Source organism: Talpa europaea (genome assembly GCF_964194135.1).
Source record: "Talpa europaea genome assembly, chromosome: 15".
Lineage (NCBI taxonomy): Eukaryota > Metazoa > Chordata > Mammalia > Eulipotyphla > Talpidae > Talpa > Talpa europaea.
The window spans coordinates 73,125,870-73,153,454 of NC_140083.1; the positions used below are offsets into that span (position 1 = coordinate 73,125,870).

General features: G+C 48.5%; 1 protein-coding gene across 2 annotated transcripts in view; it reads right to left on the reverse strand.

Moving 5' to 3' along the window:
* Positions 1 to 22,374: 22,374 nt before the first annotated feature.
* TULP3 (TUB like protein 3) overlaps positions 22,375 to 27,585 on the reverse strand; it is a gene marked incomplete at both ends in the record, with an annotated part of 49,638 nt that continues 44,427 nt past the window's right edge. For both annotated transcript variants that reach the window (XM_084255512.1, XM_084255511.1), the window contains 4 exons: positions 22,375 to 22,508; positions 23,559 to 23,730; positions 25,094 to 25,192; positions 27,063 to 27,177. In XM_084255512.1, the coding sequence (XP_084111638.1) occupies positions 22,375 to 22,508; positions 23,559 to 23,730; positions 25,094 to 25,192; positions 27,063 to 27,177 (520 nt within the window). The remainder of the gene's footprint in view (positions 22,509 to 23,558; positions 23,731 to 25,093; positions 25,193 to 27,062; positions 27,178 to 27,585) is intronic.

Genomic DNA, 27,585 nt, shown 5'->3' on the forward strand with positions numbered 1-27,585 from the left:
CGCGCCGGGACACCCGTTCCCCCAGCCCGGTCCCTGCGCCCCGCGCCTCCGCACGGTCCTCACCCGCCGCCCCCACGTGCCGGCTCCCCCTACCCCGACCACCTCCCCAGATGCCGGCCCCCGCGCAAATTCCCACGAGCCCCCCAGCCTCCCGCCGGCTTACCGGTCCCAGGGTGCGGGGAGGCGGGGCGGGCGCGCTACGCCAGTTCCACGGGGCGCACCGCGAGCGCAACCTTCCAGCCGCGGCTCCGCCGAGGTCCCGGGAGGCCGGCGCCGGCGCTGCAGGACGACAGGACGCGGGTCAGGCGCGGGGGCGCGGGCTCGGGGCCGATCAGCTGGGCTGGGGGAGGGCGGGGCCGCGGGACCGAGCCGACCCCGCGCGCGCCGAACCCAGTCGCCGCCGGCCGGCCGCGGGGCGCGGAGCGGAGCGCGCGGAGGGAGGAGTTTTCCCAGAATGGGACTGACGGGAAAACACCGGAGATCCCTATTCCTGGCGGAGTGAGTCAACGCGCGAGAGGAAGGCAGCCCGGGGGCCGCGGGTCGCGCGCGGGGAGCGGGCGCGGGGGACGGTCCGGGGCGCGATCGGGCGGAGCGCGCGGAGGGCGAGGGGGAGAAAGGGCAGGAGGGCGCAGCGAGCCCGGGCGGAGAGGTCCAGGGCGGGAAAGGGGCGCGGAGCAAAGAAAAGAGCGAGCGGCGCACGCGGCCCAGGGGCGCGCGGGGCGGGCGGGGCGCGCGGGGGGCGGCGGGGCGCGCGGGGGGCGGGCGCCACTCACCTGCGGGGCACGCGGCCGCGGGCGGGGAGCCGGGAGCTGCGGGCCCTCCCACCCCCGGGCCTGGAGTTTGAAAGGAGCGAGCCTGGAATGCGCGGAATGAGGGCTGGTATGAGATGCGCGCAGCTGAGGGAGGGACCGCGAGGGAGTGGCGGCCCCGCCACCGGCCCCTCGGGGTGGAGATTGCGCCGCGGGCGGGGGCGGGGCGGGGCCGAGGGAGGGGAGCCCGCCGGGGGAGGGGGCCGCCGGGACCCTTCAACTTTGACCTCGGTTTCTGGATCCGGCCTCGGCCGCTCCCCCGCGCGCGCACTTTCTCTTTGATCTCCGGGCGCCGAGCCGTCCTCGTCCCGGGCCCCCCTGTTCCTTCCCTTCCTGGCGAGTCTCGGAGGCTCCTTCGCTGGAGCTCGTGGAGGCGGGGGCGCCCCGGGGTGCGCCCTGCCTCCCGGGCGTCTCCAGCGTCCCCCCGCGCGGGTCCCCGAGGGGCAGGCGAGGGGCGGGCGCGCGGCCGCAGGAAGGGGGGCTCCCTCCCCCGGCCCCGCCGGAGGACACTTGCTCGCCAGGAAGCAGGAACTCGCGGGCTCCGTTCCCAGATCCGCCGCCCGTGCCCCCGCACCTGCCCTCCCCGGCATCGGCCTGTCCAGTCCTTCCCTTGCGTCCCCCGCGGCCTGAACAGCCGTCGCCACCGGGATCCAGCGAGTGGGGGGAAGGGCGCGCAAAGTGGTCACGTAGGAGACACCTTTTGGGCGCGAGGAGCTCGAGGAGTACTTAGCCAACGTGGATTATGTGTCCACCAGAAGCGGTGAAAGCAGGCATGGAGGGTAGGAGAGCGCAGTATCCACCCTGAAACAGCTGATGGCTTACTGGATCGAAGAATCCTGCCGTAAAGTGGGAGTCTCAGATCCAAACCAACGTGCCCAATGTATTTAGTGTCTCCCTGAGGAGCGAGGTCCTCGCGATCCTCTTTGGAAGGCTCCCAGACGCGTTGGCCTAAAGCTGTAGGTTCCCCCTTGTTTGGGAGGCTGAAACCAAAGGACTTGTGGCTTTTTCCGAAAATCAACCCCAAGCGCTGAACCCTGTTTGCAGGGGTTGTCCAGATCTTATCTCCCTCACCAAACAGAAACTTCCTTGAGGACAGAATAAATGTCTGATTTATCTGCTTACCACCCAGCGCCAGCTCAGGGCATAGGAAATGTTAAAGTAATGAGGGAAGAGGTTACCATGGAGGATATTGACAAGAAAATGCTATAACACCCAAGTCGTTTCCAGAAGAGTTCCCAAAGTGTTTTGGGGCAGTGACGGCATCACCGGACCAAGTACTCAATCTCGTTAGATGAAGACTTTGAAGGACGCAGCTCTCATTTGGATATATAACTTCTGGTATGCTTGTTAAATAGTGAGTCACACCAGGGCTTGGTCACACCTTACACGCATGAGAACACTGCGGCACAGGGCAATCGGCAGGCACCAGGTGAAGGAGGAATTGTGAGCACTGGCTGCTTTACGTAACAAGTATGTTTTTGAGTGTCTGTTGACTTGGAGCACCGTGCTCTGTCCGCCCAGAGAGAGGCCGCTGGCCTGGAGGAGCTGAGACTCCAAGTGGGAAGACAGACAATTGTACAGAATGCAGTGGGAACCCAAGGGAAGGGACTGTGAAAGCCAAGATACAGTGGTAGCATTTATCTTGCTGTAGAAGAATCTGCCAGAGACTGGACAACCCGCAAAAGTGTGGTGGTCTAGGGCCTCCCTGGTGGCGGAGCAGTTGAGCGCTGGGTTGCGAAGCTGCCTGCAGCCTCTGCAGCACCGGTTCGATCCTTGACTGCTCCCCGGCCACCGGAGGAGGGTCCCATATGGCGCACAGACCTCTCCTGCCGCCCGCTGCTCCCCTCAGCAGTGTACTTCGGTCCTTCTGCCTGCTCTGCTCCCCGCTCTGGCTCTGGTGAATTCTCTCACCCTCCTGCGCTTCTGACTGTACCCAGTGCTTGTATAAATAAATAAAAATAAATTTAAAAAAAACTTTATAAAAAAAAAGTGTGGTGGTCTACACAGAAGGGATGTTTGAGAAAAATCTTGTAAGCTGGCATGGCTGAACAGAAGACAGAGAAAAGATTCTAGTAAGTGGGTGCCAGGCTGTGATGATCAATTGTATGTCATGCTGAAGAGTTTGGGTATTCAAAAGACACAGGGGTGACAATGCCACCATTAGAATGTCCCCTCTGTTGGGATTGGATTGGAAATACAGGGCCCCCTAAACTTTAGCAGTGGTCCTGGGGTTTAGGAGCAGCAAAAAGTTTTGAGAAACAGACAAAAAGGCAAAATCAACATGAATAGGTGACTAGTTTGGCTGTGAGAGGAGAGAGGAAACAAAACTTCCCTCTAAACTTTGGCAACTGAACAATGGATGATACCATTAACCAAGATAAGAATTCAAAGGGAAGGAGAAGTGGGCTGAGATGAAAGGTGAGGGCAGCCAGGTTCAGAGGCTTGAGAGGAAGGCAGGCCAGGAGTCCAGAGCAATCTTTGAACATACAGGGCAGAGGAAATTTGGAGATCACACTGGCTTGTTCCCTCCAACTCTGTTAACTGCCCAGGACAGTTAATGAGTGACCGAGGCTGGAATGGTAAGTCTCAGGTCTTCAGCCTCTTAGGCTTCCAGAGAACTCTGTGCCTTCAGCAATCTCACACTCCCAAGCTGTCCGCATCCCTCTGGGGAAAGGAAAACACGTGGCCAGAGAAAACTCTGCAAGGTTAATAAAGACTGACAGTGATTTTTAAACCCATGTCCTGCCCTGACCAGGGGTATGTCCATTTCTTAAGGAACAAGACTCATTCATAGACTCTGAGGAATGACTTTGCTGGAAATATTTCAGCTGTCTGGATCAAGCTAGAAGAGGTACCTGTGGCTGTCCTCAGATTAGATCTATAATCCATAACTCACTTCCTAGTTATCCAGAGGATCCCAGATCCTGGAACCCACCTGTCCTGAAATGGAACTTCCCTCACTCAAGCTGGATAATGAGGGGTGCAGAAAAAGGAGGTGGGGTGGGGTCAGAGCAGGTTTTGATGTGGGGATGATACTTGTGTTGACCATAGTCCAGAAATCAAAGTAAAAAAAATCACATTAATTACTTTTATAATATGTTGCTTGGTGTTATTTCTATTTCTCTAATGCATTTTGTTTTTCCAATGCATGTGGTCAGTTAAACAAATTATCCATATGATGCTGTGTTAAATTCAGCCACATCTATGTGATCACATTCTTTGTAGCTGTTAATAAGATGTTTTTTAATCAACCAAATGTTCATGATGTAATCATTGGAAAAGCAGATGCTAAAAACAGAATCTATAGAATACTGGGTTTTGAAAAATAAATAGACAAGTATTTTAGAGTGTTTATCTCTGACAGGTTAAGATTAAAAGGAGTTCTTTATTTTCCTTTTTTTTCTTTTTATTTTTTTTTTTTTAAAAAGCTTTATTTATTTATTTATTTATTTACTTATTTATTTATTTATACAAGCACTGGGTACTGTTGGAAGCATGGGAGGGTGAGAGAATTCACCAGAGCCAGAGCGGGGAGCAGAACAGGCAGAGTGACGAAGTACACTGCTGAGGGGAGTAGCGGGTGGCAGGAGAGGTCTGCGCACCATGTGGGACCCTCCTCTGGTGGCCGGGGAGCAGCCGGGGATCGAACCGGCGCCGCAGAGGCCGCGGGCAGCTTCACAACCCAGCACTCAACCGCTGTGCCACCGGGGAGGCCCAGGAGTTCTTTATTTTCTATAACAAAAACTTGTACTTCTTTTATAATGGGAGGGAATGTGACTAGAACAAGATACTTAAAACGCATACCTAAATTCTCCACAACTTTGAAGAAAGGATCATCCACAATTAGATTTAACAGTCTAATAAGAAGGTAAGGTGGGCAGAGTCAAGGAAAGAAGGCCTCCTAACCCATACTTAAAAGATTTTTCCAAAGCAGGCCCCTGCCCCACCTTTAAAACTATCCTGTGTTGACTTTCAGCATGGTTATGGCAACTGAAATTGAAGTTATTTTTTTTTTGTAGCCGCCCTATTTTTATTCCTATCGCTTTCTTCCTTACGATGTTTCACTCCAGGGCCTCCCTAGTGGCACAGGGATTAAAGATAGCACTATCAAGCTATCACCAGCCACTGCAGCACAAATTCGAGTTCAATTCCTTGGCCGGCCAGGGAGTTGACTCCTGTCTCGCCCGCTGCTCCCCTCAGCAGTGTATTTCAGTAGATCTGCCTGTTCTGCTCCCTACCCTGTCTCTGGTGAATCCCTTCATGCCTCCACCCCCCACCACCACCCCCCCCCGCACCTCTGGCCTATACCCCAGCTCTTGTATGCATAAATAAATAAATCTTTAAAAAAAAAAAAAAGACTTTTCACTCCACACCTACTGAACTGCATCTTGTGTTTTGAGTGACTAAACAGAACTTTATTAAAGTTGTTTGCAGTCTTTTCTCCTCTAAAGAAGAAAAACAGGGCCTCCCCGGTGGCGCAGCGGTTGAGTGCTGGGTTGCGAAGCTGCCCGCAGCCTCTGCAGCGCCGGTTCGATCCCCGGCTGCTCCCCGGCCACCAGAGGAGGGTCCCACATGGCGCACAGACCTCTCCTGCCGCCCGCTGCTCCCCTCAGCAGTGTACTTCGGTCCTTCTGCCTGCTCTGCTCCCCACTCTGGCTCTGGTGAGTTCTCTCACCCTCCCGCGCTTCTGACTGTACCCAGTGCTTGTATAAATAAATAAAAATAAATCTTAAAAAAAAAAGAAGAAAAACAGTCTATGTGACAGAGAATAGATTCTAGGTGGACAGTCTAGGGAACAGTGGATGACAGGGCTGAATTATGTGCCCCTCACCCAAGCATGTATTGAAGTCCTAATCTTCAGTACCTCAGAAGGAGAGTGGATTTGGAGATAAGGGCTTTAAAGATGTCTTTCAATTAAAACAAGGTCTTTGGGGTGGGCTCTAATCCAATCTGACTGGTGTTCTGATAAAAGGGAAAGATTAGGGCACAGACCACCACAGCAGGACATGTCAAGATGCAGGGAGAAGACTGCATCTCCAAGCCCAGCAGAGAAGAAACCAACCCTGCCAGCACCTTGACCTTGGACTTCTAGCCTCCAGAGCTGTGAGAAAGTTTAAATTTTTCTTTCTTTCTTTCTTTCTTTCTTTCTTTCTTTCTTTCTTTCTTTCTTTCTTTCTTTCTTTCTTTCTTTCTTTCTTTCTTTCTTTCTTTCTTTCTTTCTTTCTTTTCTTCTCTCTCTCTCTCTCTCTCTCTCTCTCTCGCTCTCTCTCTCTCTCTCTCTCTCGCTCTCTCTCTCTCTCTCTCTCTCTCTCTCTCTCTCTCGCTCTCTTTCTTTCTTTCTCTCTCTCTCTCAGAAGAACCAGGGCACAGGCCAAATATGCGGGAGGGTGAGAGGATTCACCAGAGACAGAGCGGGGAGCAGAACAGGCAGATTGTGAAATACACTGCTGAGGGGAGCAGCGGGAGAGTCAGGAGAGGTCTGCTGCACCATGTGGGTTACTCCCTGGCCACCGGGGATCTAACTAGTGCTGCAGAGGCTGTGAATTGCTTCATAGTGCGGTGCTTAACCCCTTGCGCCACCCAGGGAGACCCCGAGAAAGTTTCTTTCTAAGCCACCCTGTCTGTAGTACCTTAAGACAGCCTTTGAAAATTAATGTGTTCCTAGACTGAAACAAAACACTGGGTTTCTGGAGCTTTCTCTACATAATCCTCAAGCAAGTGTTTCTCCAGAGTTCCGAGGGGTCTTTGGGATCACCTATCCAGGATCTTCTAGGGAAAAAAAATCAAAAGGAAGGAAAGGCTCTCTCAACCTTATTCAGATAACATTTTCATTTTCTGTAACTGATACAATATCCTGAAAATGAAAGTTAACAGCAGCCATGTATTATGATCTTACTAGGAAGTTAGTGTGGGTTCAAATAACAACCGGGCCATGTACTAATTATGACCTTAGATGCTCCTCTGAGGCTCAGTTTCCTCAGCTCTTACTTTTTCCATTCCCCATTTATTGAACATGCATGTCTTTGACTCTGTGGTAGGTCAGCACTGGAGACAAAGGTCACAATCCCTGTCCTTCAAGTAATGGTCTGATAGGGAAGCTAGACAAGAAACAACTGCTAAATGTTGTTCCGAAGATAATTAAGTTTCAAAAACCTGAAGCTGAGTTTTCTGTAGATCAAAATTCTCCAACAGAATTTTCAGCTGTGATGAAATGTTCTTTCGCTACACTGTCCAATGTGGTGTTCGCTCACCCAAGTGGCTAGAGAGGGCCTGAGACACAGCTATCCTGAATGTTCACTAGATCTGAACTTCATTTATTTAATTTAGATCTGAATAGCTCCTGGCCACCGCTGTGGTGTTTGACGGCTGTCCGCAGGCAGTTCGGTGACGCTGCAGGGCTGGGGATGAAGGTCAGGAGAGCGAGAGACAAGCAGCATGAAGATGGAGGTGTGGGGTTACTGAGTATGAGAGTGAGAAGAGGATTAAAATGAATAATGCGTCCCTGAAATGCTACATACTTCAAATACATTGATAGAATTTCTTAGCATGTGAAGGGTTGAGTATGGGGCACCAGCTAGGAACTCCACAGCACCCCCACAGTAAAATGCTTGTGAGAGGGGCCTGTGGGGACAGAAGAACATCTCCAGGGTATAGTAAGTGAAGGAGCAAGCTACAGAGCCGGGTATAATATGATGCTCTTCGTGGGCCTCTCTGGTGGCACAGGGGTTAAAGACAGTGCTATCAAGCTATCGCCAGCCACTGCAGCAGGAGTTCGAACCCTTGCGGCCAAGGAGCAACACACAGGGCGCAGCAGACCTTTCCTTCCCCACCGGCTGCTCCCCTCAGCAGTGTGTTTCAGTCAATCTGCCTGTTCTGCTCCCCACTCTGTCTCTGGTGACTCCTCTCACCCCCCACATCTCTGGACTACACCCCAATTCTTGTATGCATAAATAAATCTTAAAAAAAAAAATAAAAAGCAAAAACATGATGTTCTTCTGTGCACCAAGGCTGGGAAATGACACAGTTTTGGCTTTGCGTGAAGAAACACTGGAAAGAAATGAAAAGTGGCTTAACTATAGGAGTAGTAGGATGGGGCAAAGGAAATAAAGAGAGATGTGGGAGAAGTCTGTATTTATAAGCTTACATTTAAAATCTTAAAATTTAAGCAAAGAAAAATAGTAAGTCTTGAAATTTATCTATGTATTTGATACAGAACAACCTAAGACAGGCCAAAGGCAAACTCCAGACATATTTTGAAGCTCACATTTTTATTTCACGTGGATATTTTTTTTTTTTATAGAGGCATGCTTTATTTGTTTGCTGGTTTGTTTGTTTGTTTTGTTTATACATGCACTGGGTACAGTCAGAAGCGCGGGAGGGTGAGAGAATTCACCAGAGCCAGAGCGGGGAGCAGAGCAGGCAGAAGGACCGAAGTACACTGCTGAGGGGAGCAGCGGGCAGCAGGAGAGGTCTGCACGCCATGTGGGACCCTCCTCTGGTGGCCGGGGAGCAGCCGGGGATCGAACCGGCGCCGCAGAGGCCGCGCGCAGTTTCGCAACCCAGCGCTCAACCGCTGCGCCACCGGGAGGCCCTCACGTGGATATTGTTGGTCCTGCGCACGCATTTGTACCCTAGAAATTGCATTTAGAGCCAACTTCTAAAATCTCCATCTCATTTCTAGCCTTCCCCTGCCTGTCACCCTCCTTTTTCCTCAGACTGTGCTTCCTTCCTAACTTTCCTGCCCCCAGACTACAAGAGAAAGAGACTAGTGGGTTGTTGTTCTTGGAAGACTTGGAAATCATAAGCAGCAGCCTCTGGGTAGAGGGCTCTGCTGGCTGCTAAGCCCTGAGATACTCTGTTAAATCACAGTGGGTAAGCAAAGGTGCTAACAGCAGAACCATCCACTCTCTTGCTTTGGCCCCTCCAGCTTTTTCCTCTCCAAGGCTCACTCCTCTCTTGTGCAGAGTTCTGGACCCTAGCCACGCTGGAAGGCATCTGCCCAGGAGCTCACGCCTGCAGGAGTAAAGGGCTAGGCAGAGCCAGAAAAAATCATGGTGTTGTAGAGCAACCCCGATACAAAACGGGGTGCCTGACTGTGGGTCCTCACCCGCGCGCTTAAAAGGACTTATCAATGCTCTACTGCAGGCACACGTGAAAGGTTAATAAAAGGTTTATTTACAAGGGAAGGGGAAATGAGGAAATATACAGCTCTGGGAGAAAAGCGGGAGACAAAGTTTTAAATGAGTCCTACCCGATCCGCCGATCTGGAACCCCAAAATGGCGCTCTGAGAGCTGGCCGCCAGCCAGGAGCGGTGAAGCCGGGAGGCGAGCGATCGCGAGCCAGAGAGAGCCCTAGGCCCACGTGTTTGGTTTTTTATATCCAACCTGGCTGCCCAACTCCACCCTCAGGTCCCAGCCACCCTCCCCTTGGTGGTGATGGGATTTGTCTTCCCCAATGTCCTGATGGTTTTAGTCTGGAGTGGGGGTGGAGTCCACAAAGCCTGTATGGGATTAACTCAGGACATCACTTCCCCCTAACAATTCTCCCCTTTCACTTTTTGCCACCATTTCCATGGTGATGAAGATCAAACATATGGATGCTGGGATACAGTCTCAGATGAAAGTTTTCCAGGGTTCCAGTCTGAAAGAAAACGAATCCCTCCAGGTATTGTCCATTGTGGAAAGCAAAAGTCCTCCATTCCTGGAAAAACAGTTCATCAGTCCCAGCCGAAAAAAAACATCTGGAGGCATTAGCCAGAACAAGACAGCAGATATGTCAAGATCACAGGAAAAAAAATGTTAAAATGGTTCAACTTATGCAAAAATGAATTCTCTCAACCTTGATCCCAAACTTTAACAGCATAGCAAAAGTTTGCAATTAAGTCTACTTTTAAACCATTTTGCCTATTTTTGCATAAAATCACAGGGCAGAATAACTAAGCAGCAATTTTAGCTGGCTTTGTTGAAATACTCCATATAGGATCAGAGCGAACCATTGGCATCCGGTCAATGTAGGCTTCAGGTACAAAGTTAGTCTCATCAGACTCCACCTGGGCTTTCCTCTTCTCGAGGGTACCAGGGCATTTTCGTTGGCCGGGTTGTCCAGTCCTGCCAATGGAGGCAAGCTTCCTCACCTTCTTTGGAGGTCTCTGGAACCCTACAAACAAGGCAAACAGGTTCTCCTCTTCTTGGTTCAGCTCTGTTTCAACTTTCTGGAAGAACTCCACACAAAGCCACACAATGAAACTTATGTCCAATTTTTTTCAGTTTAAACAAAATCCCTATGGAAGTTATACAAAAACAGACTCTGAGATAAGTAGTAAAAGATTACTACCACTATTTTTATGCTGTGTTGGTATCAAGGGGAGAGAAAATGCAAATACAAGTTAGCTTTGTTGGAAAAAAAAAAAATTACAACCTTGCTGCAGATCCTGGTCACCAAAACAAGAAAACTTTGTGGATTTAGAGCAAAATGCAAAAAAAATCATCAGTATTATTATGTCAAGGAAAACTTAGTAAATATGAGGCGTATGTCCAAGTCTATTCAGTCCTTAGTAGAAAAGTTTTACTCTCAACAGTTCCATCAATAGGAATCTGTTGAGACCTTTTCTCCCTATATTTTCAGAAACAATTTCTGTAGATGTGAAACAATTGAATTATATAATATTACAAGGTGACAATCACCATTGACAATTTACATACATACCAGATACTACTGTTAACATTTTGTACATACCAAAGTTTTACCATTTTCCCAAGTGACAATGCTTCCCTTCCAGTTTTACTTCATTAGGTAAAATCCAAATAGAAAAAAATTCATCTAATGCCTTTCCCAGGAGGAAAGGGAGAAACTTTGTGGAGTGTCTCAGGAGCTCTACTGAGGTTCCACAAAATTTCCTTGCATCAGCCAAATGACAGGCTACCAAATTTGTACTTGAATTTAGATTTCTGGGAAGCTTTGCCATAAATATCAGAAAAATAACAGAAACAACAATGTTCAATCTCTATGAAGGCACCGGCTTAGTTCAGTAGCACAATGTTGACAATCAAACCATAACCTTTAGTTTTTTTCTCATAACTGGAGACTCTCTTTTTTTTTTTTTTTTTTTTTTTCAACGTCTATGGGCACCATGTATACCAATTAGTCAATCACTTGAGGTCAAGACAAGGACACAAGGAAAGGACATACAGACATACAACATATAGACACAAAGAGCTCATTAGTTACCATTTATCACGCGTGGGATATCTCATGCAACTGCAGTTTCACTCATTGGCCAAAGTAACAAAAAGAAAGCAGAGAAAAAAATCTCAAAGGTAAAAAAAAAAGCAGAAAGTTAAAAAAATAACAAAATCAAAATCAAGATTGAAAACCTTTCTGTGTAAAAAAAAATAGTGGCACCATATGCATGATCCTAGATGTTATTTCACGTCTCCTAAACTTTGAAAAGAAGAAGATTGGTTAGAGCATGTTAGTTTTCTCAGGGTTTCTTCAGGAAAAAAAAATGAGTCCTTGGGTATCCTGTAACAATAACTGGAAAAGAAGTCAGTAACATTCAAGTTTTTGTCTGTTTCTTAAACAAATACCTCAAGTCCTCAATGGGTTCACAAGACCAGTGGGACTTCGTCTCTGGGTCAGTTCCTCCTGGGGCTTTCTTAACTCTGGAATGATGTACCCAGGGTTTTATGCCTGCAAGTTTCAGAGAAGTATGTGTGCTCAACAAGACATCATAGGGACCAGTCCATTTTTCTGACAGCTGGTTTTGAGCATCCCCGCTCTGCCAAGTCTTCAGTAAGACCTGATCTCCAGGTTTGAAGGGATGCAATGGTTGATCAGGAGGCATAGAGATCCTTGAGGTTGCAAAGTTATGAATCACTGCCAGAACCTCCTGGATGTGTTTCACATATTGCGTGATCCGGCAATCTTGTGTTATTTCCGGACTGGCTTTCAGAACTGAGGCCTGAAAAGGTCTTCCAAACACAATCTCAAAGGGGCTTAATTGTAGCCCACTTCTAGGTGCCACTCTTATGCGGAGGAGGGCAAGGGATAGTACCTGGTCCCAACGAAGTTGTGTTTCTTGGCACAGTTTTGCCAAGGTTTTCTTCAAGGTGTGGTTCATCTTTTCTGTTTGCCCGGAAGACTGCGGTCTCCAAGCAGCATGCAATTTCCAGTTTATCTGTAACGCACTGCTTACTGCATGGGTGACGTCAGAGACAAATGCCGGCCCATTATCACTCTGGATAGAGTCCGGCAACCCAAAGCGAGGAATTATCTCTTTCAGTAGCTGTTTGGCAACCTCGGAAGCTTTTTCCGTCTTTGTGGGAAATGCTTCCACCCATCCCGAGAACGTGTCGACAAAAACCAAGAGATATTTGAAATTGCCTGTTGTTCTAGGCATTTGTGTGAAGTCCACCTGCCAGTCCTCAAAAGGACACTTGCCCCGATATTGAACCCCAATGGCTTTAGGGTGGGAGTTAGTCTTGGGGTTATTCCTGGCACATAATTCACAACCTCTGCTGATCCGTTGTGCTATTTTGTGTAAATATGGGCCCTTCAAATATGGGCGCACTGTTTCTAATAAGGCATCTCTCCCATAGTGAGATCCCTCGTGAAGATGTTTTAGCACCGGATATACCAGGGCCTCCGGGAGGAGTATCATCCCATGAGAGTTTACTCTCCAAGTAGAGCTGGGATCAAACTCAGTAAATCCCCATGCACGAGCTCTCTCCTCATCCCGCTCGGTGTATTCAGGAGCATACTGAGTCAGGTCCACAAGAGGGATGAGTGCACCCTGGAGGGCAGAATGGGCAGAACGGGCAGCGGCCTTAGCCACCCGATCGGCTGCCCTGTTGCCCTTTGCCATGTCAGACCCACCCTTTTGGTGGCCAGGACAATGCATCACGGCAACAGCTGATGGTAAAGCTACTGCCTTTAACAGGGCCAGGATTTCTAATGGATGTTTGACATCCTTGTTACTGGCAGTAAGAAGTCCCCGCTCCTTCCAAATGGCCCCATGCATGTGGAGAATCATAAAAGAGTACTTGGAGTCGGTAAATATATTGACTCTTTTACCTTTCGAGAGTTCCAATGCACGGGTCAGGGCTATTAATTCAGCTTTTTGCGCTGATGTACCTGCCGGAAGAGCCTTGGCCTCCACGGTGTTCTGGAGCGTCACCACTGCATATCCAGCACATCGACGGCCTTGGTCCATGAAGCTGCTGCCATCTGTAAATAGCTCCCACTCTGGGTCTGGCAGAGGCTGGTCAGTTAGATCTGGTCGGCTGGCATACACTGTGTCTATGGTTTCTAAACAATTGTGGATTAAAGTGTCATCCTCAGGTCCATCTGCATTGCTTGGAAGCAGTGTGGCGGGATTCAGGGAGTTAGAAACCTGCAGCTTCACATTAGGATTGTCTAACAGAGCTGCTTGATATTTTCCCATTCGCCCGGCAGTCAACCAAAGTCCACCCTTCTGCTCCAGCAATGTCAAGACCTGATGTGGCACACACACAGTGATGGGCTGACCCAATGTAAACTTCTCTGCCTCATGTAGGAGGTCACAAGTGGCAGCCACAGCACGCAAACATGGAGGCCATCCCTTGGTGGTGTGGTCCAATTGTTTGGACAGATATGCAACGGGCTGCATTTCTGGTCCCAACAATTGGATTAGTACTCCAAGGCCAACACCCTGTCTCTCATGTACATAAAGTTTGAATGGCTTCCTAAGATCTGGAAGCCCTAATGCTGGTGCTGAAATCAACTTTACTTTTATTTCTTCAAAGGCCTTTTGACATTCTGAGGTCCAAGACAAAGGTTCAGAGTCCAGGCCTTTGAGAGCATCGTACAAGGGTTTTGCTATTAATCCAAAGTTAGGAATCCAAATCCTGCAAAACCCAGCCATACCCAAAAATCCACGCAACTGTCGCCGGTTGCTGGGGACTTTAAGGGCTGAAATTACTTGTTTCCTTTCTGTCATCAAGCTCCGTCTGCCTTTCCTAATTTCAAACCCCAAATACGTCACCGTTTGTTTACAGATCTGTGCCTTTTGGGGTGACACCTTATAGCCACATTCTGCCAGGTGGTTCAGTACCACTATGGTATTTTCCAGACAAGATTTGTAGTCTGGACTTGCAATCAATAAATCATCTACGTATTGCAACAAGACGCCCTGGTTTAATTGAACCTTCCTGAGATCCCTGGCCAGTATTTCCCCAAAAATAGTTGGGGAGTTCTTAAACCCCTGTGGAAGCACAGTCCAGCAATACTGGAGAGTGCTCTTGGACTTAGGGTCTTGCCACTCGAAGGCAAAAAGCGGTTGATCCTGGACATCTATTGGGATACAGAAAAAGGCATCCTTCAGGTCTAATACCGAAAACCACCCAAAATCACCAGGTATGGCAGTTAATAAGGTGTAGGGATTAGGCACAGTGGGATGTAAATCCCGAACAATGTCATTAATGGCCCTTAAGTCTTGGACAAAACGGTACTCGCCTGTATGGGGTTTCTTCACTGGCAGAATCGGAGTGTTATACGGTGAGCGACAGGGCCGAATGAGTCCAGATTGAAGGAACCTTTTCAATACTGGCTCAATTCCCCTCAAGGCTTCCTCCTTTAAGGGGTATTGCTTCCTCCTCGGGGTTCTACTCCCCTCTATCACTTCTATCTTTACAGGTTCAGCATTTTTCGCACGTCCTGGGGTTCCATCAGCCCATACCCATTTACTTACTCTTTCAACAATTTCTGGAGGTAAAATTTCACCTTTCGGTGGAACATCTTGAGTAAGCAACATCTGGAACCGCAGAGCATGCTCTGGAGGCACCTGTAGGTGAAGCCTCTGATGTTTTGGTGAGAATATAATTCGTGCGTTGAGCTTACTTAAAAGGTCACGACCAAGGAGAGGGATTGGACACTCTTCCATGTATATGAAGCTGTGCTGGAGCTGTGTGGTGCCTAGCCGGCACTCCAAAGGTTGCAGGAAGGGTGTCTGTTGTGACTTCCCTGTAACCCCAATGACTGCTGCAGTCTTTTTGCTCATTTTAGTTAATTTCGAATTCAAAACTGAGTATGTTGCTCCAGTGTCCACCAAGAAATCAATCAGACGATCCCCCACAGCGAGGGTTACCCGGGGCTCTGAGGGGGTTATTCTAATGGGCTTCTCTAGATCTAGTGGAGCCCCCGGGCACCCCTATTCTGCATCTGAACTTTCTCCATGAACTATCATTTGTCTCCTTTCCTCTGCACTCGACTCTAGATTCCTCCTACTCTGTCTGTATTCCCTCCTATCTTCACCTGAGGCTCTACCCTGTGCTGTCATTTGTCTCCTGTCCTCTGTACTGGGCTCTCGATTCCTTCTCTGTCTGTATTCCCTGTCATCATCTGAGCCTCCACTCTGTGCTAACATTTGTCTTCTTTCCTCTCTCCTTGGTTCCTGGTTCTGTGTGCTCCTTCTATATTCCCTCCTGTAACCCCTACGTGAATCATCATGTCTTGGGGTTCTCTGTCTTCTATCCTGCCTTCTATAATTATTGCATCTGCCGCTTCCCTGTAACCTGGGACAACTGTACTTCCAATGTCCCTCTTCCCTACAGAAAGCACACTGATTTCTTCCTAGGGGTTCACGTCTCTGTCCATTATTGTTTCCCTGAAACCCTGTTCTGTGTTCTCTTTGTAAAAAAACAGTCGCAGGTTTCGGTCTCCTGTGCTCTCTATTATTATAAACCCTGAATGCCAGGTCCACTACCTGGGACGGACTCATCTCAGTGACGCCGTCCACCTTAGCTAACTTTTTCTTTATGTCTGGGGCACTATGGGTAATGAAAGCCGTAGTGATCAGACGAGCATTTTCTGGGGCATCTGGGTTTATGTCCGTGTGGTTAGTGTAAGTTTGAATAATCCTCTCAAGGAACTCTGACGGATCCTCATTAGCTCCTTGCTCGAGTTCCAATATTTTGTTAAAGTTTTTTTGTTTGGGGATCCCCTGCTTCAGTCCTACCAATAAGCATTTTTTATAGAGATCCAACATCGCCGTTCCTCCATTGTTAGGGTCCCATCCAGGATCTCTCTCTGGGACAACAATCTCCGGCTCTGGGGACTGCCTATCCTGTTGGTGGAGACGGTCAGCCTCCTCCCTGGCTTTCCTGAATACCATCCTCTGCTCATCCAGCGTTAATAAAGTATGCAGCATGGACTGTATATCTGCCCAGTTAGGGCGGTGGGAGACAAAGATAGAGGCAAACAAGTTCGCCATCCTCTGAGGAGCCTGCCGGTACGAGGGAACAGAGCTCCTCCAATTTAGGAGGTCCGCAGTACTGAACGGATGGTGCGACCAAAAGTACCCAGCAGGTCTCCCATGTTCATTTAAGCCACCCATTGGCATCTGGCGAAGGGGAAACTGCCCTGCCTCAGGTTGATCCTTCCTGCCAAAATGGGTGCCGAGTCTAGTGTGGGGAGGGGACGCCATTTTAGTGTCCTCCCCAGAGGGCAGTGGAGGCTGTGCAGCCTCAGGGGTCTGTACGGGAGGGGCTTTGTCACGTGGAAGAGGATTTTGTCCTCGTGTATTTAAAGTATTTAAAATATGATGCTCCTCCTCTTCTAACTCTGCTCGCTGGCTGTCCTCATGGAAAGGGGAAGGTCTATCCTTTCTCTGCACCATTAGCCTAGCCTTCGCCTCCGCCATATCTAATTTATGGAGGGCGGCCTGCATCTGGTCCTGCATACCTTTAAAAGCTGACTCAAAAGTCCGATTTTGTTGTTGCACTTGAGACAGCATGCTTTGATAAGCTGACTCAAAAACGTTACGATTTTCATCCCTTATACTCTTAATAGTTAAATCAAAAACCTGATTTAGTTGTTGTATGGCCACGTTAAAAGCCTGAATTTGTTGTTGCACATTCTCAGTATGTGAAGTAGAACTTCTACCTCTCACAGAAACAAGAATGTAGCAAACTGCGCTTACACATATTACCAAAAAACCACCCAGAAGCACAGTCTGTAAAGGGATGGCTTGTAAACCACCCATGTATGTATACAATAGTAAAATCACGTGCCATACACCAGGCTTCATCAAATTATTTATATTAATGAAACTGGTGGTGATATTTAATGGAAGAAGGCTGCTCAAATTCAAGGCCGGAAGGAAACTGAAAGAACTCAGGCTAGGGATGAAACTGTATAGGCTCATGGTTGAGGCCATATTTGAGTCAAAACACACCCACAAGGGCTGTACGCACAGGGAAAAAAAAAAAAAAACAGACTTTTCAGGACTAGAGACAAATATTATACTGCTAGTCCTGCAGAACTAGTGCGCTTATGGTGACCAACGCAAGGAATGTTACTTTGGGCTGGTCAACCGCGGGTGTAACTTGGAAACCACGCTGGGCGCCAAACTGTTGTAGAGCAACCCCGATACAAAACGGGGTGCCTGACTGTGGGTCCTCACCCGCGCGCTTAAAAGGACTTATCAATGCTCTACTGCAGGCACACGTGAAAGGTTAATAAAAGGTTTATTTACAAGGGAAGGGGAAATGAGGAAATATACAGCTCTGGGAGAAAAGCGGGAGACAAAGTTTTAAATGAGTCCTACCCGATCCGCCGATCTGGAACCCCAAAATGGCGCTCTGAGAGCTGGCCGCCAGCCAGGAGCGGTGAAGCCGGGAGGCGAGCGATCGCGAGCCAGAGAGAGCCCTAGGCCCACGTGTTTGGTTTTTTATATCCAACCTGGCTGCCCAACTCCACCCTCAGGTCCCAGCCACCCTCCCCTTGGTGGTGATGGGATTTGTCTTCCCCAATGTCCTGATGGTTTTAGTCTGGAGTGGGGGTGGAGTCCACAAAGCCTGTATGGGATTAACTCAGGACATCACTTCCCCCTAACAATGGCAGCCATTTTGATAGAAATATTTCAAAATTTCCATTAACTCCAGGTCTTTTGTTGTTGTTGCCTAGGCTGTTACTCTGAGTAGAAGAGGAGATGTGTGTAGACAGTCAGAGATGTGAGGTAGGAGGGGCCCCAGACTGGAACTTGGATGGTTGGTTACCCAGTTAAACTGTCCTTTTTCTTTCCCGAAAAACTACCTACAATTGCTATATAAGCATTTATAGAACGTTTATTGCAGCTGTGTGGCTACAAAAAAAAAAAAAAAAGTCAACTGAGTTGCACTGTTCCTTTTTTAAAGAACATTAATGAAAGTGATAGATTGATATTTGCCACTCTCCTACCCCGAGTGCTTGTGCTTAGTATGTGCCAGATCCCAGGCATTTTACCCGGCGGGAGGCAACTGGCTTCTAGACTCCAGACCTCCAGGAGAGAAGCATGCTGCAGCCCAGGGTGCTCAGGGAACACAGCACAACAGTCCAGCTGCTGAGTCACTGGGCCCTGGGGACTCCAAGCACAGCAGGAAATCTGTGCTATTCAGTCGGTTTAAGATGCTTGTAATGTGCATCACTGGTCAGCAGGTGGCACCATGACACCACCTACGGTTTAATTGCCAATGGGTCTGACTGGGCCCGAAGGGCGGTCCTTCATTTATTGTGGAGTTTCTAGGATTTTGTGGGTAAGGGAACAGTCTGTGTCAGTAATGACTGTGATAACTAGGAGACAAAAGTGGGGGGAGGATGCAAAACAAATTTTTTTTTTTTTAATATATAAAGATTTATTTATTTATTTATACAAGCACTGGGTACAGTCAGAAGCGCAGGAGGGTGAGAGAATTCACCAGAGCCAGAGCGGGGAGCAGAGCAGGCAGAAGGACCGAGGTACACTGCTGAGGGGAGCAGCGGGCGGCAGGAGAGGTCTGCGCACCATGTGGGACCCTCCTCTGGTGGCCGGGGAGCAGCCGGGAATCGAACTGGCGCTGCAGAGGCTGCGGGCAGCTTCGCAACCCAGCGCTCAACCGCTGCGCCACAGGGGAGGCCCTAGGATGCAAAACAAATTGATAAGCAAATTGTCAAAGGTGTGTCTGGGGAGGTGGGACAGAACAGGGTTAGTGCTTGGCAAGGCCCGGGCTGGGGTCCCTGAAGGGAGTGGAGAGAAACCTGTGCAGCAGTGCATGGGCAGGAGAAGCCTCTCTGTCTCGAGGGGCTGGAGGCTAGAGGCCGAGATTTTATCTGAAGCAAAATGGATTCCCCCACGGCTGTGCTTTCTCAGCTGAGATCATCCATGTGCTCCCTGCTATTCCAGAATCTTCCAGCCCAAGACACACACAGAATCTCTACTATCGTCTCTTCTCATGAACTTTGTCACTTCATCCAGGAGGCATTAGCCCAAAATGTGTTTTGTCAAATCAAATGAAACACATTTAGGGGAATTCCGGGCTGCTGTCAGCCATGAGTGGCAAGAATCATATAATCCAAGAGTTGAAGACACGTAATTCAAAACCTTTCACTCTGTAAGTGAAGGCAGAGGCATGTGACAAATCACTGGCAGAAAAGGGGCTGGGACCCAGGGCTTTTGCCTATTGAACCATTGCTCCCCCCAGCCCCACCCCACACCTGTAATGCTGTGTAAGGAAATGAACTGATGCTAGATTGTTTATCATCTACTCTCCTTCTGATCAAAAAGGAGCCTTTTGTAGACCTGGTTTAGATTTTAAGTAACACCTGCTGGTATCTTTTATGTGAACAAGTATGTCACAAGTAATCTAATCAGCCATGCTCCCAAGCTAAAATGAATTACACAAAAAAGAAAAATCGAACTCGTAAGATTTAGACTCTGAGTCCAGCTGTCATCTTGAGTTTTAGGTTCTTCCTGCTTCTTTCCATGTAACTCCTGGTCACTGCAACACTGGTAAGAGCAGGAAAGCTTAGTAAAAATGTGTGAACATGTAGTTATTTTTCATTTGTCTGTATAAAGTAGCTTTAAGATTGTGGACAGGGCCTCCCCGGTGGCGCAGCGGTTGAGCGCTGGGTTGCAAGGCTGCCCGCGGCCTCTGCAGCGCCGGTTCGATCCCCAGCTGCTCCCCGGCCACCGGAGGAGGGTCCCACATGGCGCGCAGACCTCTCCTGCCGCCCGCTGCTCCCCTCAGCAGTGTACTTTGGTCCTTCTGCCTGCTCTGCTCCCCGCTCTGGCTCTGGTGAATCCTCTCACCCTCCCGCGCTTCTGACAGTGCCCAGTGCTTGTATAAATAAAGATAAATCTTTAACAAAAAAAAAAAAGACCATGGACACTTAGAGGCAAGAGGTAGAATCAGTTTCAGTGTTAAGAATTAATTTTGTGCTGATTCAGTAAGCAGAACCAACAAGATGACCCCCAGGGGCTGAGCAGTGCAGGTGTCCAGAACAAAGGAACCCCCTACTCCCTGTGACTCTCTGTGCTCAGCTCTTAGCTCCATCCTCTGTCCAGAAGACATGGCGCCAGCCAGCGTCTGGATACAGGTTTCTCAGCCTGCACTCCTGCTGTACCCTAGAAGGAAAGCTGATGGTGATACTTACTTGGCTTAAAATAATTGACTAGTTCACTGTTTCCAAGTGGTGAAAATGATCACAACATGTCAGAAGGAACTCAATTTTTTTATATAAATTATTTTTATTTCTGTAGCATACAAAAGGTATAAATATGATTTATATAAAACCAGTCACCTGCACGCTTAAGCAGAGAGTTTATGAAGCTAGGGTCTGTATCTCTCCAAGTCAGAGAGCACAGGAGGGAGCAGGATTGGATCCAGTTGCCCCGTCAGATCCCCGTCTCCGGACGCTGTCGTATACTGCGGCTGGAGATGAGCGAACCGCTTTCTGTTTTCGATGAGGCAGCTTATTCGACAGCCCATGGGGACAGTGGCACTGGAGGCCTGAAAGGCTTGCGGGCACTTCTATGAATGAGGCACTTGATGGGGCGCATGCCTGAGATGGAAACTGATCATATCAAAAGGAAGCAGGGAGGGCACTCCAGAGGAGGGTGAGCAGAGGGTCTCTGTCTCTTCCGGGTCTCTTCCCTTCACACTGCTGTTTGATGTGAAACAAGTAACCAGAAACAGGGGCGAAAAACAAAGTCCTTGAAGGGAAATGTAACGGTGAACAGCCATCAATTTTTTGCCACATGCTGGCAAACAGCTCGGTGCTCGAAGGCTAGAACTGACGAAGTTCTTCGAGCCTCAAGATTCAGGTACATTCTGAGACCATGGACTGGTGGTAGAGTCACAGGCTCTGCTGGGAGGTGCTAGCAATTGAAGGACGGGGCAAATATCGCATGATCTGAGGAAGTGACAGGAGCATAATCTGCACCAGGCCTCAGGGAGCTGGTAATAGTAAGTCAAGGAGCAAGGCCAGGGCACTGCCCTACAAGGTTGGCAGAGCTCAAGTGCCCACTGGTCTGCACCAAAGCTCTCCCACCACCAGTATTGATGACAATGACAGTGTTGACATATGATGTTCTCACTCGCACACACACTACAGGTGTGTGTCCCGCTATACTAATGGCTCCATGGTTACAGTGTGGGAGGCACTCCTGGGTTGAAAATGAAGGCAAGTGTCAAATTACTGTCTTCACTAGACTAAGGTGCCTAGAGAATTTATGCTTTTCAGCCTTCACTGAAATTAAGACAATTATCAATATAAAATCCTTAAGTGACGGATCACAAATTTGGCCACAGGCACTGTGAGATTAGTGCCAGGCAACCTACTGGGGCGGGGGGGGGGGGCGGGGGGGGGCGGGGGGGGAGATGGGGCTGTGACATCAGTACCTCCCAAGACCCGTGGGGAAAGCAAGTCAGTTCTCAAACAGATACCACCTGGAGAACACAACTCCAGGATTGTTTCCTGGTGCGTTAAGTTCTCCTCTTAGGCACTGGATGGCATTGCCTCTTCATGGGCAAGTAAGAAAGACAAACGAAGCCAACTGTGTGGCTCAGAATGCTCACTGACTTTGGGTTCTCCTGGCTGTGACAGTAGAAGATACTCGAAATATCATCGTAGTCCACTTCCCACCAGTGTGGTCTCACACCCACAGGCCCTCTTGGGGAGATGTCAAGCATCTTTGGAGATGAACCTGGAGCGGGTATATTCTGGCCCACAGGCCCATCAGGCCTGCCTCCTGGTTGCATCAATGAAGTTTCCAGGGGCACAGCCGCACTCCTGTGTCTATGGCCGCTTTCATGCTACATTGGCAGAGCCAAGTTACCATGAGTGAGACCATCTGTCCTTTACAGAAGTTTGCAAACCTAGAGACTAGGGGCAAGTTAGAGAACCTCTCTGAAAAGGTCTTCAAAAGATGATCCGAATATTTAATTGTTAAAACCTGATTCTAGCTGCAAGTTTCCAAGCAGAGGAAATCTGACCTTGGGGCAGGGAATCTGTGGGGCAATTAATGTGAGGACGTTACCAGTGTGCTCTGGACAAGTGTCTCTGCCTTGACTATCTCACCCACATTAAGCTGTGAAACCCAAAGAGGAGTGTGTATGTGTGTGCGTACGCATGTATGCACACACAAACACGTGTGTACACACATACACACACTCATTTCCAGGATCACACCAAACAGGGTAGGCTGCCACTCTTCATGTCCTGGGGCAAGAGCAAGGGAGGCCACGCTGCTCTGGAAAGGCCTGCGCAGAGAAGACTGGCACCGCAGCTGGCTCATTCACACGCTAGCTTGCTGTCAAAGCTGGAGAGTCCGATGGCAAAGGCCTGAAGTGCACACAGCGGGTAATTGTAGTCCAGCGTGAACACGTCATCCGCCACACGTCCAAACTGCATGACTATATAATCCGCTAGAAATAGAAAGAAATCAGGATGTTAGAAGAGAATGTGGTGGGGCCTCCCTGGTGGCGCAGGGGTTCGAGACAGCGCTAACAAGCTATCACCAGCCACTGCAGCATGAGTTTGATCCCCGGCCAGGGAGCTGACCCTCATGGTGCAGCAGACTCCTCCTGCCTTGCCTGCTGCTCCCCTCAGCAGTGTATTTCAGTCCGTCTGCCTGCTCTGCTCCCCACTCTCTCTGGTGAATGCTCTCTCCCCCCACACCTCTGGCCTTTACCCCAGTTCTTGTATGCATAAATAAATAAATGTTAAAAAAAAAAAAAAAGAAAATGTGTGGTTATACTGGGGGAGAACCTGTTGAGGATACAGAAAAATTCTCCAAATAGGTCAGTTAATCACCAGGTCTCTTTAACTCCCACTAAGAGAACGGGGGGCTGCTCCCGACAGAGCGTGATAGGGTGAGAGGAGGAAAAGAGAAGAGTCGGTGTCTGGTGAGGAAGCTTAGTGAGGGAGGCCTATTTGCATCTGCGTCCCACAGTCTCCCCTGAACTGCTCTGATTTGCCACAGGAAGTCTCACTCTTCTGCCCTTGTCAATACGGTGGTTGAGAAGTTTTACTGTGAAACTGTAGCTTGATGTTTTGAAGAAATCCTCTTGAGCCTCCCCTGGTGGCGCAGCAGTTGAGGGCTGGGCTGCGAAGCTGCCAGTAGCCTCTGCAGCGCCAGTTTGATCCCCGGCCACCGGGCGAGGGTCCCGCATGGCGCGCAGACCTCTCCTGCCGCCCGCTGCTCCCCTCAGCAGTGGACTTCGGTCCTTCTGCCTGCTCTGCTCCCCGCTCTGGCTCTGGTGAATTCTCTCACCCTCCCGCGCTTCTGACTGTACCCAGTGCTTGTATAAATACATAAATAAATCTTAAAAAAAAAAAAGAAATCCTCTTACTTCATTATTTAAATGAATCTCTTTTGACTATAACTTCCTATCATGATGCTCTTTTCCCCATTGAGGGGCAGACGTGGGAACCTTTTCCCTCCTGGTCCCACCCGACCCTTCTCAAGGACCTACGGTCATTTCCGTGGACAATCTGGAAGTTCTTCACAGACGCCTGTGTGACGCGGCCGTGGAAATTCAGGACGTAAGACTGGGTGTCATCATTCCAGACCGGGGCCTTGTTGTGCAGTTCGATCAAGTTCTCCATGGTTTTGTTTTGCCATTTTGAAAGCAAGCTCTCATGGTCCTGTGTGAAGGAAAAGGCAATACTTTGTGCAGAGCACTGTACAGACTCATTCATTTTCAACTCTGAGGTAGAAAGGAGAATAGGGGCTTTTTGTTTGTTTTTCTCATTTCAGAAAGTAAGACTAAAACAAAGGCAAAAATTAAGCCACTTTTCTTGGTCCTTTAAATCCAAGTACATTGGTTTTCTAGCCAATGGGAAACCAAAACAAAAATTTTGTTAATCTGGGGCCTCCCCGGTGGCGCAGTGGTTGAGCGCTGGGTTGCAAAGCTGCCCACAGCCTCTGCAGCGCAGGTTCGATCCCCGGCTGCGGGCGAGGGTCCCACATGCCGTGCAGACCTCTCCTGCCGCCCGCTGCTCCCCTCAGCAGTGTACTTCGGTCCTTCTGCCTGCTCTGCTCCCTGCTCTGGCTCTGGTGAATTCTCTCACCCTCCCACGCTTCTGACTGTACCCAGTGCATGTATAAACAAAACAAACAAACAAACAAACAAACAAACAAACAAATAAATAAAACATGCCTCAAAAAAAAAAAAAAAAAAAGAAGAAGCGCAGGAGGGTGAGAGAATTCTTCAGAGCCAGAGCGGAGAGTAGAACAGGCAGAGTGACGAAGTACACTGCTGAGGGGAGCAGCGGGCGGCAGGAGAGGTCTGCGCGCCATGTGGGACCCTCCTCCGGTGGCCGGGGAGCAGCCGGGGATCGAACCGGTGCCGCAGGCAGCTTCGTAACCCAGCGCTCAACCGCTGCGCCATCGGGGAGGCCCCTCCTGCGCTTCTGACTATACCCAGTGCTTGTATAAATAAAATAGATAAATCTTAAAAAAAAAAAAATTGTTAATTTGTTTGATTCTTTTTTTTTAAAGATTGATTTATTTATTTATACAAGCGCTGGATACAGTCAGAGGCACGGGATGGTGGGAGTATTCACCAGAGCTAGAGCGGAGAGTAGAACAGGCAGAGTGCGGAAGTACACTGCTGAGGGGAGCAGCTGGCGGCAGGAGAGGTCTGTCGCACCATGTGGGACCCTCGCCCAGCAGCCGGGAATCGAACTGGCGCTGCAGAGACTGCGGGCAGCTTCCCAACCCAGCGCTCAACTGCTGTACCACCAGGGAGGCCCAATTTGTTTGATTCTTATATAGCCCTTCTCTTTGCAAACCAAGTAGTTTCAAATTCACCACTTTAGCAACCACTTTTCCACAGCAACTTATCCTTAGCTTCTGGAGTGCTGGCATTCCTAAATAAAAGTGTGAGCCTTAACCTACATTGTTCAGGTTCTGGGAGAATCAGTTTTTTTTTTTTTGCATTGACCTCCCCTGAATTGTATTCTTGTCTCCCAGGGTCTACTGCTGATTAAATCTGTTTTTACTTACATTTCGTGGACGAAATGGGATCCGTTCATGGCTCATATTCATCCCAGGAATGATCACAGACATTTTTCTTGGACCTTTAAATCCAAGAACATTGGTTTCCTAGACAATGAGGAAATAATACAACTTGAAAATAGAAAGGAAAGAGACTGCATTCTTAACACAAGACTTTCTTGGGGATGGAAAATGTTGACAATGTCAAGAGCACTGAAAACTATTTAATGATTTAACGGTAGTTAAACAAAGGGAGACATAATCCAGGATAGGAAGGTAGTACAGCACCTTTTTTAATACCTATTTTGAACACTTGAATTTAAAATAGATTCTGATGGCTTGAAACTTTTCTTTTTATTTTTTAGTCTTTTTTTTTTTTAAAGATTTATTTTTTATTTATACAAGAGCTGGGGTTCAGGCCAGATACGTGGGAGGGTAAGAGGATTCACCAGAGACAAAGCGGGGAAGCAGAAGAGGTGGACTGACTGATACACTGCTGAGGGGAGAGTGGGTGCGGCAGGAGAGGTCTGCTTCGCCATGTGGGACCCTCGCGGGCCCTCCAGGATTGAACTGGTGCTGCAGAGACTGCAGACAGCTTCACAGCGCTGCGCTCAACTGCCTGCGCCACCAGGAAGGTCCTATTTTTTAGTCTTAAGTGAAATCTGAGACAACTGTGAGCAAACTCTAATTTGATCATCAATAATAAATAGTGATTTCCCAATGAGGGCACAACACTATGTGGTATACCAGAGAATTACAATTTAAATTAAATAGGTCTGTACCAGGATATAAAAAACTCAAATGCCTATCAAGTCAGGTAGATTATATGTGAATAAGTACATTAAATAGGTGGATATAGATGTCTCTATACATGTTCATATGCATACATGTACATACATGAAAATCATGCAGCATTAACATCTAATTGATGTTGAAGCTGAGAGAGAAAATACTATATGTTGTAAAGGGCTAAGTAGTTGTCAGTCACAGAGATAAAATCAAATCATGAAATGAATCCCCACTGAAGAGCTGAGACTCTTGGATCAAAGCAACAGGTGAGTCAGGTTAATTCCGTCTTCTTTCTTGCATTCAACTCTGCACGCCTACTGTGCACTGGGCCTGTGTCAGTGTGGTTGTGGCTAAGATTAAGAGTTTTGCACACTCAATCCTTTAGCCATTTGAATCAGATTTACTGTTCCAAGTCACACTTTTCTAACCATTATGTGGGTAGATTTTGTGTTCATTATATCCTAGTCTGTAATTTGTATAAATTGACCACCTGTTGTCATTAAAAAATGTTTGCAAAACCAGAAAAACAGTTTAAACACTGTTGAACAGGTAATAACAGGAGGCGCAGGCATCACAGGACACGTACAGAGGGTACCACGCCCAGTGGTCAGAAAACTTCGCTGATAACATCTTGGGTGCTGATTAGGCAAAGGGCAAGGAAGGAAGAAAGGAAGGCTTTTAGGGTACAGCAAAGGAATTACAGGGGGCCGTGAGGCCAGAATGATGGGAACAGGAGTCTGAAAGGAAGTGGCAAAGTCTCAGGGCTGTACGCCGCATGCTGCGGGTAATCATGACAAGATCTGAAGCCAAGACACGATCAACTGGAGCTCAGGTTGGGGGAGATTTACCTGGTAGCAAGAGAGAATGAACTGGATAGAAAAAGCAAAGAGATCAGTTTCTAGTTTATTGTAACCTCTAGCCAAGGAAGAGGTAATGAGGTCTGGCATTAGGAAGAGAGAACAGCAGATGAGGCCAGAAAGGTTTTAAAAGTGGAAAATAACTAAAGTTGGCAATTCACAAATAATTAAAATCTGATACATAGAGAAAACGATACCAGCAACAGAAAAAGAGATAACAAAGTAGAAGCTAGGTGGGAGGGAGTCTACACTTCAGCATCAGTCCCGTGGCGTCTGAAGAGCCGCAGGATATCTTGGAGACCGGCGAGGAGCAGCTCTGGGGACAGACTTACGTAGCAGATGGCAGCCAGCTCCTGTCGGGTGTAGGCCTTCTCCACCAAACCTTGGGCCTTTGTTGGGCTGACACCATGGTCATAAACTGTAAACTTGGTCCCCATGAGGTTGGATCTGGAACAGGAGAAAAAGTGATCACGATCATCTGTATTTTCCTCTTACACAAAGGATGTGGGAGACGTAGTAACAGGATCAAGCCTATCTGCCCAGTCTCCAACGTTCATCATCCTTTTTTGTTTTTTTTTTAAAGATTTATTTATTTATGCATACAGGAGCTGGGGTGCAGGCCAGAGATGTGGGGGGTGAGAGGATTCACCAGAGAAAGAGTAGGGAACAGAATAGGCAAATATACTGAAATACACTGCTGAGGGGAGCAGCGGGCGAGACAGGAGAGGTCTGCTGCGCCATGTGGGTCACCTCCCTGGTGGGGGATCGAACTCGTGCTGTAGTGGTGTCTTAACCCCTTGCACCACCAGGGAAGCCCCCATCATCACCTTCTTAAAGACCTCTCATTAAAACAAG